This window comes from Montipora foliosa, chromosome 4, assembly GCF_036669935.1.
Source record: "Montipora foliosa isolate CH-2021 chromosome 4, ASM3666993v2, whole genome shotgun sequence".
Lineage (NCBI taxonomy): Eukaryota > Metazoa > Cnidaria > Anthozoa > Scleractinia > Acroporidae > Montipora > Montipora foliosa.
This window is the reverse complement of record NC_090872.1, coordinates 16,628,140-16,642,798: the sequence shown is the minus strand read 5'-3', so window position 1 is coordinate 16,642,798 and position 14,659 is coordinate 16,628,140. Positions and strand designations below refer to the sequence as shown.

Genomic DNA, 14,659 nt, shown 5'->3' with positions numbered 1-14,659 from the left:
TACTTCGTGTCCACCTCGCTTAAAATCTGTCATTAACCGGATTTACTAAAAAAGTTTCACCCATCAACAGGGTGAGCAATATTTAAAAACCATTTTAGCGGCTCTTGTCCACAGAATGTTAAGTAGTATTAAGAGCGGGAATTGGATACAGAACCCCGCGCCCTAATTAAGGGGTGCGAGAATAAGCCCACCGGTAAACTACTCAACCCCGTCATGCACATCCATATCACCATATATGGGAATAACAAACACTTCCAAGCAATCACAATAGACCGATAATGGTTTATACTCTCTATGTGGGCTAGCTCGAAGTACACACAGAATATCTTGTGATATCGGCGGGTCGTGTGGTCATTTGCCGAGCAGTATTCGCTCATGGTACTGCTGGCCACGATAGTGGATACAGTATTTGAAAGATAACATGCATTTAAAAAAAGGTTGTCTTTTATACAATAAATTGCTACCTTACTTTTTACCCTAACTGCATAGTGTCTCCTCTCCCGGGTATTTTACCTTGATCATTTCAGTAGTTGTCGCGGCACGGAACGGGCTTCCCTCAATAACTTAGTCCTTTATGTGATAAACATGTAATCGCATGGGTCCGATAGCAATTAAAGATTAACTTCACGCGCAGTTTCAAAGTTTTCACAAAATTGCCCGAGTCGCAAAATGACGAGGGCGATTTGAAAAACTTTGAAAATACAAGTGAAATTAATCCTTAATTGCACGAGGGAACATAGCGATTACATGTTTATCACATAAAGGGCAAAGTTATTGGGGAAAGCCCGTCCGTGCCGCGACAAACGAGAATCAACACGCTCCCATTCGGTTAAAGTTCAATTCAATAAGTCGTTGCTGTCAATAAAAATAGCGCTTATTAATTAAAATGTATTTGATGTGTGCACAAAAAAGTAGTTAATTCTGGAAGAGGATTCTCTTGTAACTTCGATTGCTCTGGATAAGCAACTGTTAACCAATCAGGATCAAGTAATCATGCCCCCTTCTTGATTACCAAAATTGTCCTCGTGATTAAGAAAAAATGACCTGCGTCTCAGCCAATCAGCATTGAGTAATTTTGCCCCGTAGGAGATAAAAAAAGATTATGTGTATTAAAAAAGAAAAACTTACTTTTTTGCCTCACTGCTGAGGGTCTCTTCTCCCGGGTATTTTACTTTGATAATTTCTAACCCTTGATCTGAACCAATGGCAATGAGGCTCGATCCAGGAAATGTTGCCAAACAGGAGGGCGTATTGCCCAAAACATCCATTACAACAAGAAGATTTCCAGACCTTACGTTGAACAGCTGAAGGAGAGAGCAAGATGGGTAACGGGCGGTCTCCAGAGAAACACACTTCTCGTCACTGATGAATTTACAATAGCGGGAAAGGCCGTACTTATGCGTGTCTATCAAAATAAATTGACCCTCGGGTGAAAATGATGCCATCTCCTTAGAAATAAATCTCTGACCCACGAAGAACTGCCAGAGCGGTTCGGTTTTACCAAGTTGCTTCAGTTCAATTTTCCTACCATCAGTGGAGGCAAACAGCTGGAGGTCCTTGTGCCAAGCAAGCAAATTCCCGGGAGGTAGTATAAATGATTCCACAATCTCTCCACCAACAACATCCAAAATGATCCCACCTCGCTTTCCAAATGCTTTGCATGCCACCTGATCATTTGAAATAGAAAAGAGAGAATACGCGCCAAACATCCATCGTCGCATGCAGACTGACAAATCAAAGTTCCACAGTTCAAGAGTGCTCTCCGTTGCAAATAAGACGCCTTGTTTTACAGCTACAAAATCATACATATTAGGTCTCTCAAACTCTTTCTGTCCCTTGACTTCCCCGTTTAAAACGTCCCAAGCCATAATTCGTTGCTTTACGCGCTCCGATCCGTTAAAAACCATTACTTGCGCATAAACACTCTCGCCCGTTAACGAAAATAGAAGAGAATCGAAATGTAAGGATTCAGGGTTCTTCGTTGGTGGATTCCGATAAACCATTTCAATGTAACGGTCCCCCACGCGGTTCCTTAAAAGAGAATGGCTATTAAGCACTACGACCAAATACATGAACCGATCTCCTAGCAGAAAGTCACCGAATCCATGGGATTCTAACTCAACGGAATTACAACTAGGAACATCAACAACGTCCATTGAATAGTGATGCTCAGGCCCCTCAGTGACTCCTAAACAAAACTTTTTGACGTTACGTTGTTTTAAATGTAAACAAAAAAGAAATCGACTGTCCGGTGAGAATCTGATCATTCCACACACAGAGTCCAAAGATGCCTCTGCCAGAGTTGAAAAACCACTTTCCCTGTCAACTAAACAAACTGTGCCCGTTGAATGGGAAACAGCCACAAGCTTTCCATCTCGGGACATCGCAAAAGATAAAATATCTTTATCTCTTTTGAAACGATTAATCTCCTTGCCATCGTTTAGATTCCATACCACAAGACATTTTGCATCGTCTGGATAATCACTTAACATCTCGTCGCCGCATATTGAACAGACAGAAAAGCTGCACTTACTGGTAGGAAAAAGCGGCTTCAAGTCGCCATTAAAGGAAAACGAATGCCTTAGCTCCCCCGGCAAGATGACATCCTTGCTGGGATGAAACACCACTGAACGGTATAAACCAAACACGGATGACCTTTCAAAATCTGCTGGTTGGCATGCATCATCAGTATTGATGATTCTTAATACGCCAAATGAAGGATCATGGTGTTTTGGTTTGACGTAACGTTTCCATTCGAGGTTACCAGAAGCAAGTGACCACAACTGAATGGATCCATCCCAGCATTCACACACCATGAATTCTAAGCTGGGAGACACATCGAAACAAACCACCCATGAAAAACAATAAAACACAGCTTGAACGTCTCCTGGGGAGTCATTTTTTCTTAAGAACTCCATGTAAGGCCTATCGGTATACTTGGTCTCCAGAAGCTGGCGGGAGTCAGAGGATAGTTTGCTACTTCCTTCGTTCAACAGACTTTGAAAGATGGTAAACGGATATCGCTCTAAGGTTTGGCGGTGCTTCTTTAAAACAATCAATAATGACGAAAGTGTCTCTTGACACTCGGTAGATATCGTTTTCAAACCACCGTTCATTGCACAAACGATATCTTCTGTGGCTGCTGATATGTTCACACAAATCTTTGCATACAAAAGCTCAGGACATAACACATAGTTTCCAATCACTTGTTCCATGCTCCAGGATCTCATGTCCTGGTCTAACTCTAGCATGTGCTGAACACCATGTTCCAAGGCATACCTTGAAGCATCAGTGAAGGACTGCGAGTTGCTAACACCTTTACTCTTTAACTCGTCAAATTCCTTAGAGCAAAGAGTAGAAAGGATCTTATGGCCTTCCATTTCCTCCACGCTGAAAATGTGCTGCTCGTAGCGTGACTAATGTCTGTCAACCAGTCCTTGACTGATTTATGAAAGAAATGAATACGGTTATCGTGAACAGGAAGGAGTGATGACACAATGGCAATGGCTTTGCTCACCTTTCGCATAACACTCAAGGACGACGACTTCGTGCACAACAATTTAGGAAGAAAACCCAACGGCAGTGGTTCCCTCGCAGCTGCAATTGCACTCAGAAAACAAAGAAATTGCTCTTCTGTTATGTTCAGTTCCTTACACAAGTCTTGTTCCAACCGTTGGAAATACGACTGGTAAACAGACGAGATGCCCGACGGAAGGGTCTTCTCCAGTTGTTCCAAGGTAAGAACGATTGGACACTTAGCCCTTATAAAATCTACCAAAAACTGGGCACACAGAAAAACTCCTTCTGACTTTTGCACGAGATCATCTAAGACAAGCTCGGGCCTTTCAACTTGTAATAAAACGCTTAGACTCTGTTCAAAGTAAAACCGAATGTCCTTCAAGTTGTCTTCATCTTTTGGCTCCAGTCGCAGTGGACGCAAATCTTTCAGGCTGTCCCAAATGTTAACTTCAGGTCGCGTCGTCACAAAAAATCGAAGCCAAAGCGGCAGATCCTTAAACAAACTGGATATCACTTCAAGAAGCTCATTTCGCCCTTGGTATTGACTTTCATCTAATGCATCTATTACCACAAGAGATGTAAAACCTGGATCTGCTACCCTGTTCAGAGGTTCTAAAAAAAGCAAATAAAAGAGATCTACCACTTCCATGTCGTTGATCTCTACACCTAGATTTCCAGAGAACTGTTCCACAAGAGCTTTCTTGTACTCTGGAACACAGCATGAGAGGTGACAAGCTAAAGACTGCATCATCACCTTGGGATTCCTGTGGCGTGCTCTGTCGTGGTGACAAAAATGGCTTCCTGCCAATCTGCCAGCTTCTTGCATTCTTCTGCACATCTCAGCAGCGATGACAGATTTCCCCATCCCTGCATTTCCACTGAGCACCAAGACACGATTTGGAGAGCTTCCATCATCCAACCACCTGTTGATTTCAGCAAAGAAAGACTCACGGGTTCCTTCTAAGTATCTCTTTGTATAATCTCTGACATCACGTTGGGTGTCAACCCTTGCAAGTTTCTTTCGGATTTTATCCTCCTGATCGGTGTTGTGATGTGTCTCATGGATTTCAGTAACAATTTGATGTATGTCTTCAATCATGAAATTGCCTTCCTCAACAATCCCTTGGGTTGTTGACTGCTGGATTCGCAAGTCTTTAAGGATAGATTTGTTTTCCTCGACATTCTGTTTGACTGTGGTCTGAAGCTGACGCATATCATGAAGTTGAGTCTTGAGATCCGCTTCCCTTTCTGCCCAGTCCCGTAAAACGTCAAGATAATCCTCCTCTCCACATTGCTCTGCCTTTAATCGATCAATCTCTGCCTGACTAAACCCAAGAGACACTAAAACGGCACTAATTTCCTTCCACAGAGCATTGAAAGTTGGCGCATCGACACCAGTGGTTGTAACATGCCCATACACTTGATTACGGAAAAACTTGATGCGGGCAAGGTTTGCCTCTGGAGTGGTGTCACTTGCGGCTGGTTTGCGATGCCATCCTGAGTGGGGAGGGGTAAGTCCACAAATGTTGGTCAAAAGGAGGAAAAGCAGAGTTATATCAAAGGTGTTGGAGTCCGGAGCAACTCCGCCACCAGGGAACAGCTTGTCCCACTGGTGACCATCGAGAATTCTTCTTCGTAAAAGGTTGTTAAGGATGGAATAACAGGAATTAAGATCAGCTGCTAACTTTGCAGGAGGGTGATGAGTGTCAAAAACATTTCTGAGTACAGTTGTTCCACCATCAATAATAAGTCGACTGAGCTTAGCTCCATTTGTCTTGTCCTGAGAGCTGGCAAGAGGACCAGATGTGGCCATAGTTAACCAAACCACTGATTTTTCACATTGTATCTGCATGGAAAAGAAAAATATAATAATTAATCGATTGCCTAATTGGTTTCCATTGAGTGTTCATCAGTTCTGATTAATGACTGATAAAAAATTATCAACCAACCATTATCTTTAACTAAGGAATGTAACTACAGTGCCTATGATTCACCGCTACAAATACCGGTAAGCTCAAAGATCAAATGAGTGGCTGTATTTGGCAGTTCAACGATTACCTTTGACTTATACTTATAAAATGAACAGCCTTGATTTACAAGTGACTACAAAACTTCGAAGACGTATGCCATTGCAGAAAAGCAGTACCGAGTGACAAGGCACACCATCGTCCCATGCAGAATTTCTAACCCACTGGAATCTTATCCAGACATTCATAAATTGTATCTTGTCACAAGAATGAAAGATGTTGCAAGCCAGCGGGAAAAACAAATTAAGACTGCTAAGAGGAAGCTTGCTTTTTTGCTACATCACCACTACCTTTTAAACAAGCTCCTTTGTTACATTTTTCAAGTTTTGCAAGCTTACTGACTGCATGGGTTCAAAAAATTGTGTGCTTGAGGTTATCACCCTGTCACTTTAGGCTTCCTCATATCATAGGAACCCCAACCTCAGTGTGAGGGCACATAAGATTTGTATGGGAAGACATGACCTGAGAAGATAATTTTAAGAAAAAAATTTCAATTAAAAAGCCTAACCTTATTGCCATCGTGAGTCGCTTCCTTCCTGTGACGTTTTTTTTTCCAGATTCGACATGAATTGAGCATTTATGAGATCATCGGTTGTCAACGGTCTTGATAAGATAGCAAGCTAACGCTGAATTCTCACGAGACCATTAAATAGAATCAAATATTCCTGGTTAAAATGTTCCCACAAATCCACTGTAGAATTCAAGGGCATAGGCTTTTCTTTCATTTCAATCCGCTAGCCATGCAATCAAAGCCCTGCCAGCGACGCCAAGAGGCTATTAATGTCCCAAACGAAACGATAAAACGATGAAAAACATCCTCACGAACTTTGAAGATGACACGGTGACCGTTGAGTTCGGTTTGGTAACAAGTCGTAATAAGTCGTTTGAGAAATGTGTTTATCAAACGTGGAAGTACTCTAGACCACGATCGGTTTAGACAAGCAAGACGGGAGGTTAAAGCAATGACTGAGATGAAGAAAAAGCAATATGTAGCTAAACTGAAGGATTCGCTTCTCATCAATACCAGACGTTTCTGGTCTTTAGTTAAATCTACCACCAAGCAAAATCGGTCATCTGGCTTCTTGAGGGATGGTCAACGCTTTGTGACGAATAACAAAGAGAAAGCAGACTTACTTAACATGTTTTTTTAATTAGTATTCAGTCGTAATGATGGTACTTCTGAATCTTACCAAGGACCATCTGTTATACCTGCTCATCATTTAAGCGAAATCCGCCTTACGATACCAGAGGTAATTAAAGTACTGGAAGTCACTGATGTAAACAAAGCGCATGGCTCTGATAACATTCCTGGTAGATTGCTGAAGGAAAATGTACCTGAAATTGCCTCTCCCGTCGGCCGTTTGTTTAACCTATCGTTCTCTCGGCAAGTTTCCCGACCAGTGGAAATTGGCTAATGTATGTCCTGTCTACAAATCTGATGATTCCACATTATCCAAGAACTACAGCCGACCAATTTCATTACTGTGTGTTGTATCTAAATGCCTAGAAAGATGTGTCTTTAACCATTGCTATACCCTCATCTCACCACAACTCTAATAATAATAATAATAATAATAATAATAATAATAAATATTTCTTAGGCGCAAATTAACATGTGCATATGACCACATGCGCCTTACAAAGAAAAAAAAAAGGTAAAAGATTAAAAAACAAGTTTAAAAAGTTACAAAATAGTTATTTACAATTCTGGATATAATAAAAAGACTAAAAAAAAATGTATATATATATATATATAACTAGCTTTTCATAGGGTAAGCTGCTCTAAATAAAAATGTCTTTAATTTAGACTTAAACCGTTCAAAATTTTCCTCCTCCCGTATTTCACTCGGCAGTTTGTTCCAAAGTGATGGTGCAGCAGCAGTGAAAGCCCTGTCACCGAGTGTTTTCTTAGTTTTCGTGGACGGAGGTGCTAACAAAAGTTCAGAATTAGACCGGAGACCATACGTGGAAGGATTCTTAATATGAATAAGATTACTTATATACTCAGGTGCATGACCATGTATGGCCTTGAAAGTTATTATTAAAATCTTAAAATCGATTCTGAATTGAACTGGTAACCAATGTAGAGAGAATAAAACGGGAGTTACGTGGCTAACCATCTGCAGCATGGTTTTCTTAGAGGAAGGTCTACTGTTACTCAGTTTCTCCAGGTCTACCACGAAGCAATCGAAGCCCTAGCCAAAGGCAAGGAGATTGACATAGCTTACTTGGACTTCGCTAAAGCATTCGACCAAGTCCCTCACTGTGCCTTGCTGAATAAGCTATCTCGATTCGGAATATCTGGGCAGCTAATAAACTGGTTTCAGAGCTATCTTTCTGATAGATATCAATGAGTAGCTACAATGTACCTATTCCGACTGGTTACAAGTCTTGTCCGGTGTTCCGCAAGGCTCTATATTGGGCCCTCTGCTCTTCCTTGTCTATATAGACGACATTCCTCAATGTATTAAACATGACTCTAAAGTTGCTATATTTGCAGATGATTCTAAGCTGTTTAAGATAATTGAAAAACCATCGGACAAAGTTTCACCTCAACAAGACCTAACGCAGCTCTCAATCTGGAGTGATACCTGGAAAATGTGTCTCAGTATACCCAAATGAAAGGCCTTGAATATCTCTAGGAAGAAAATTCCCACAAAACGAGAATACCACCTTAACGGGTCCCCACTGGCAAAAGTTACGAAATTAAAGACTTGGGCATTATATAATTACTGTCACTAATACTCTCCAATGGTCTCAACATATAAAACTGATCTCCACTAAAGCAAATAGAACGCTTGGCCTTATTCGTAGGGTCTGTAGAGATATCAATGATCCTGACATCAATTACTGCTCAATTGTTCGACCACAACTACAGTACGCTTGTGAACTATGGTCACCCTACACGTCAAAGGACAAACTATTACTAGAAAATGTTCAGCGCAGGGCCACAAAGTTTATCTTGAATTATGCAAGGGATATTTCCTACAGGGATCGGCTGTTAAAACTTTCTTTATTACCACTAGAATATAGAAGGGAAATGAAAGACTTGGTACTTATCTATAACGCTAGAGCAGGCTATATTGATCTGGGTCACCAAGACTTTTTCTGTCAAACTGTAGTTCGGCAGAAAACGCGTAATTCGAGTGGATTAAATTACCAAATACCACACGCAAAACAAAATTACTTAAAACGTTCGTTTTATTACAGGTCTATCAATTTTTGGAACAAACTTATAACCAAGGGATGTTAAAAGCGTGGACTCATTTCATACTTTTAAAAGGAGGCTTTTAGATTTTTATGCTGCTAAAACCCTTTCTTATAATCTTCCAAGTCGCGAGGGTGTAAGTTAATGAAGCTATTTTTAAATTAACTTGATTGTAAATAATATCATAAGATAATTATTACTATTTTTATTACTATACTTTTACGATTATAATTATTATTACTATTTTGTTAATATTTATTGGGGTTGAATATCAATTGGGACATCGTCCTGTTTTCCTCTCCAGTTGCTGATGCTATTTTGTACGCGCAACAAGTTCAATTAAGTTAAAGTTAACGTTAAAGTCTTTGTTTGGTATCCTCATCAGGAACGGCAAACCAAACCACAAACAAAGACTCATTATCAAACCGAACTCAACAGTCGCCATGTGGTGTTGAAAGTGAAAGAGGATCTTCTTCATCATTTTATCGATTTGTTTGGGATATTAACAGCTGCCTGATGTCACTGGCAGGACTCCAATCGCGTGCCTAGCGGATTGAAATGAAAGAGAAACCTCTGCCATTGAATTCTACGGTGGATTTGTGGCTGCGGGAAAATTTTAAGCAGGAATATTTGACTCACTTTGGTGGGCTCCTGGGAATTCAGTGCTCAGCCTTTAAATTAGTATGTGTAATCAAATGGCGACGAGTGAAATTAGAAAATAATTTCACGCGCGTTTTGTCAAAATTCTGATAATTTCCCGAGCCTTTAGGCGAGGGAAATTATCAGAATTTTGACAAAACGCAAGTGAAATTATTTCCTAATTTCACGAGAAAACCATTTGATTACCTTTTAATGTCGTGGGTGACAAATTACGCTCACAGCCGTAATTGTTTTTACTGGTTTATTGTATCGAAAACCGAGAACATTAAGAAGAATACAGTTTTCGTTTAAAGCATACATTTTTGCTAAAGTTCGTAATTTTCTGAGTTTCTTCACAAAAAATACCTTTCGAATTCTTCGTGACTTTTAATTTCGTAACTTCTTCGATGGTCACTGTCTTAAATCTCGACGCCATCTTGGCTCTGATCGAGATACGAGAGATGTTACCATGGCAATTTTGTAATAATAACGCTGAAATTTCGCGCCAAAATTAAGGAGTAATTTGTCATACATGATATTACTATAATAACCGTTGACAACTGAGGAACTGAATGAAATTAATGTGATGTACTTGTCAGTCCAATGTGTAAAATGAATTTCAGGTTAAACACGAGCTCCACCAGTTCAGTTTTACGTTTACTGCGTCCTTGATCACTCTCCTGGATTCCTCTCTTTGTTAAATAATCTTTTAACCAAGGAACGGTCTTCCCGTGAAATTGTTCTTCCATTTTTCTCGATTTCTACGAAATTCCAAAATGCGCATCGCGGTTTAACATCGGATGGAAAACGAAATTGCGAGACATTTGGCTTGTTATACCTCCCATTTTTAAACAACTGCGCGGTATTTGACAATCGTTTAAGTACGATTAAAGCTCAAAACGAAATCATTATTCTCTATCTTTCTCCGATGTTTAACTTCACTGACGCTGTTTCCCCGAGCCTCGCTTTCGTGTCTATCGTGTCTTTCGTGTCTTTCGCTTTCGCTTTCGTGTTTTCGATTTCTATCGGAAATCGGCTATTACAATCGTCATTGCGTGCAGCAATTAATATGCATGACGGGTTTCCTGAGCAAAAACCTCACCATAGAATTATATACGTTACAAGGCGCAAGATCGTCTGTATATATATATTTACATACGGAAAAACATTACTTTCATTGTCTTCAAGGTGACAACGGCGTTTGCATGTTTCTTTGATGTGAGAACCAGATTTAAATCACCGCAGAGACTTAACATAAGTTACCTGTTAAATGAAGGCCAAACTCCAATATATACGAAACATCACACCATGGTACAGTTCCACGAGATCCCGGCACGAGTTACAACTGTCAGAGAAAGAGTATTAAAATTAACGATAAGTACTTAAGTTTCCAGAACCAGCTTAGTAAACTTTGAGGGAAAGAATGTGACAAATCACTTCGCTACAAACATTATCGTCACAAACACTTCAGCAATATATCTCAGAATATATTCCGCATTCCTGCACGAGAGATCCTGGGCTCACTTCCGGCTTCAAGGTGTGTTTTCCAAAACTCACATGCCAATAATATTATATGTCGTCCAACAATATCGATCTAAGAATCTTTCATACTAAATTTAAAAAAATCACCTCCTACGTAAAGCCTGAGGACGACAACACATCAAAGAATAGGTAATTAAACTTTTCTTTGGCCTGGACTGACGCATTTATTTATTAGCAGTACGTATAAATCGTTGAAGAAAGAAAGTTTGAGACGATCCTTAGCACTTAGTTAGTCTTAGTTTAAGTAAGTCTCAAGTATATTCAGAATACTACTTAGGGAACGGAAAAGGAAAGGAACTTTATTTAAGTAAAGTGTCTTGTCTTAAAAGACAACACACTGAAAATAAAGCACTAATTGGGGACACTTTAAACTAAAACATGGCTAGATGATTCTAGTCATTCGTCTGATATTTCTCGCATTAATTTAATTCATAATCATGGGCTTGGTAGGACTGGTGGAGGTGTCGGCCTTTATCTCGCTGATAGTTAGAGTTTAAACATCGTGCTGACTTGGCATTTTCCGAAGATTGTGCTGAGTCTTTGTTTGCTGAAATCAATAGAACAAAAGGGAAAAAACATAGTGATCGGAGTTATTTATAGACCACCCGACTGTTAAGTTGAGAGATTTCATTTTTGAACAGGAGCAATTAGTTAGCGCTATTTCTGAAGAAAATAAAACCGTGTTTCTGATGGGCGACTGGAATCTAAATTTGATGAACCATTCTTGCATTCAAGCCACTGGTGAATTTTTAGACTTAGGGCGCGTTCGATTGACCTTATTCCGGAATAAGAATACGTGAGTGATGATTTAAAACGGTAGGTCTGGCGTTTTGAAGCAACGAGGATGATAAAGATATGTTTAAAATAGCATTTTAGCAAGTGTTTGACAATTTTCATGTGAATTTCCGTAAAAACGAAGGATTTCTAACTTCTATTCCATGTATTCCTATTCCGGAATATGGTCAATCGAACGCACCCTTAATGTTTTCCAGAATGTTTTTTTCCTTTGATTACCCGCCCTACTAGAATATCTTCACACTCGCTTATTGACAACATTTTCACCAATGAAGCGCTTAATCAATCTATTAGCGGTCCTTTCTTAATGACATTTCTGATCACCTTCCGGTTTTCGCTGTTATATCAGGGTATGGACAGGTTTTCGCTAGAAATAAGTATTTTACTTTTCGCTTCAAAAATCAGCAAAATTAAACTAAGTTTAAGTCAGAAATTGAAAATGTCAACTAGGCGGAGTTGCCAGTTATAATGATCCTTCCCACAGCAGGCTTTTGGAAATTTTCTCAAGAAGTATACAGCTATTTATAATCGCTGCTTTCCGTTGAAAAAAAAATTGAGGCAAAAGGTTAAACACTTTATAAACCCTGGCTTACTAACGCACTTTTGAAATCAATTTTTAAAAAGAATGTATTATATAAACGTTTTCTTAACAACCCTACCCCTCAAACTGAGTTTCTTTACAAGTGCTACAAAAATAAGGTCCATCATTCACTAAGAGTTGCTAAACGTCTTTATTACGGGAATAAAATTGAAGAAGCAAAATCTAATATTAAAAGCACTTGGAGGGTGCTCAATGAGAACTTGAATAAGAAATCTTCGAAACAGAATTTACCATCTGTATTTAAATCTGGTAACCAGAAACTTTCTGATCCAGCACAAATTTGCTGAACAGTTTTGTAAATATTTTACCAATATTGGTCCCAGTCGAGCCAATAATCTTCCCGTATCTCAAAAGTCTTATCGTTCCTTTCTCTCTAGAAATTTTGTGAATTCTTTATTTTTTGAAAAGATTTCTGAACAAGAAGTTATCAATTTATGCAGTTCTTTGTGTTCTGGGACAGCTACGTGTTTTGATAATGTTTCCATGAGTGTGATCAAAGAAACTATTATTTCAATTAGTAGCCCTTTGACCCATATTTTTAACCTGTCCAGCACCTCTGGAATTGTCCCAGTAGAGCTAAAGATCGCTCGTGTTGTGCCTTTGTTCAAAACTGGTGATAAATCATTATATTTTCCAATTACAGACCTATTTCTGTTCTACCTTCTTTTTCTAAAATACTGGAAAAACTTGTTTATAATCGTCTTATTGATTACTTAAGTAAATATAAGATACTTTTCGATAATCCATTTGGTTTTTGTAAACATCATTCAAGTGAATATGCTTTAGGCCTATTATATGACAAAATTTCTTCTGCTATCGATGGTAATGAAGTTACAGTAGGAATATTAATTGATCTATCTAGAGCTTTCGAATTCGACACTGTTAATCATCAAATTCTTTTAGATAAGTTGCAACACTATATTCGTGGCATTGCATTTGACTGGTTTTCTGATTATATAAAAGACAGACAACAATTTGTCCAATTTAATGGCTGTCATTCTTCACATCATTTTATCATGTGTGGCGTCCCTCGAGGGTCCATTCTTGTTTCCTCTACTCTACTTTTCTTAATTTACATTAATGATATCTCTGATGTGTCAAACGTTTTAGACGTCATTCTATTCGCTGACGATACTAACATCTTCTTTTCACACAATAATGTAAATGTAATTGAAAAAACTTTCAATGAAGAATTTACCTAACTTAACAGACTGGTGCCAACCCAATAAGCTTTCTATAAATAAATTTTAAAAAAACAACTTTATTGTATTTAAACCCAGGCGAAAAAGGCAAACACTTGACATCAATCTAGAGATCAGTCAATGTGCCATTGGACGAGTAAAAGAAATCGTGTTTTTAGGTGTTATTCTTGATGAAAATTTAACGAGGAAACCACACATTGCTAATGTGGCTAGAAAAAGATCAAAATCTATTGGCATAATTTATAAAGCAAGCTTTTGCCTTCCCACTTCCTCTTTGTGCACCTTGTATTTTTGCTTAGTTTATCCTTATCTTGTTTAACGCATATCAGTGTGGGGATCGACCTATCCATCTAATCTAAATCCCATATTTTTACTTCAGAAAAAGGTTTTAAGAATCATATCAAAAAGCGCCTTCGATGCTCATACTAAACCAATATTCAAGCAGCTGAAAATTCTGAAACTTAGTGATATTTATCTATCTCAAACTGGCAAGATTGTTTTATTTTAAGAAAGGCCTCCTTTCTGCATGATGCATTCAGTGAGATGTTTTTGCTGACTAATCAAATTCATCATTATAAGACTAGAAACTCCAATGCCTTTTACTTATTTTCTTGTAGAACAAATATTCGACAGTTCGCAATACGCCTTCAAGGACCTAAATTGTATAATTCTTTCGATACAGAAATTCAGAATGCGGACAGTTTTTCTCAATTTAAGTTCTAAATTAAAAACTTTCCTCCTAAACTGACTTCACCTTATTTTGCTTGTTTGTCTGTGTTCTTGCTTTTAACCTAAATGTGCTTACAAATTAAATAAGACGCGCCTAAAATTATCATTTTATATTTGCATTTTTCTTGAGGTGTCTGTAGCCCGAATAAGCCCTAATGGTTTCAATATGGGCATCCTCGCCTTGTGCTTTTCTTTTATTGATTATTTAATACCTCTTGTAGTTTAATATATATTTATTTTGTAATTTAACATAACAAAAGTGGCAAAAATAAACTGAACTGAAATCAACAAATAAACGCAAATCTGCAAAATCAAACGTTGGTTTTTGAGGAGAAGAGAAAACTTCTCGGAGCAGAGTAGAGAGCCAACAAACTCAACCCATTCATGACGCCGATTC

At 38.7% G+C, this 14,659-nt stretch overlaps 2 protein-coding genes across 3 annotated transcripts in view; both read right to left on the bottom strand.

Moving 5' to 3' along the window:
* LOC138001068 (uncharacterized) overlaps positions 1 to 14,659 on the bottom strand; it is a 424,432-nt gene that overhangs the window by 82,311 nt on the left and 327,462 nt on the right. The window lies entirely within an intron of this gene.
* The window catches only part of LOC138000051 (uncharacterized), a 64,947-nt gene continuing 53,598 nt past the window's right edge, over positions 3,311 to 14,659 (bottom strand). The window contains exons 1-2 of one of the 2 annotated variants that reach the window (XM_068846192.1): positions 10,657 to 10,796; positions 3,311 to 5,365 (exon numbers count right to left, since the gene is read on the bottom strand). In XM_068846192.1, the coding sequence (XP_068702293.1) occupies positions 3,326 to 5,332 (2,007 nt within the window). In that variant the 5' untranslated portion in view covers positions 5,333 to 5,365; positions 10,657 to 10,796 and the 3' untranslated portion in view covers positions 3,311 to 3,325. Of the gene's footprint in view, positions 5,366 to 10,656; positions 10,797 to 14,659 lie in introns of those variants that run through there. The other variant, XM_068846193.1, reaches the window with a different exon arrangement.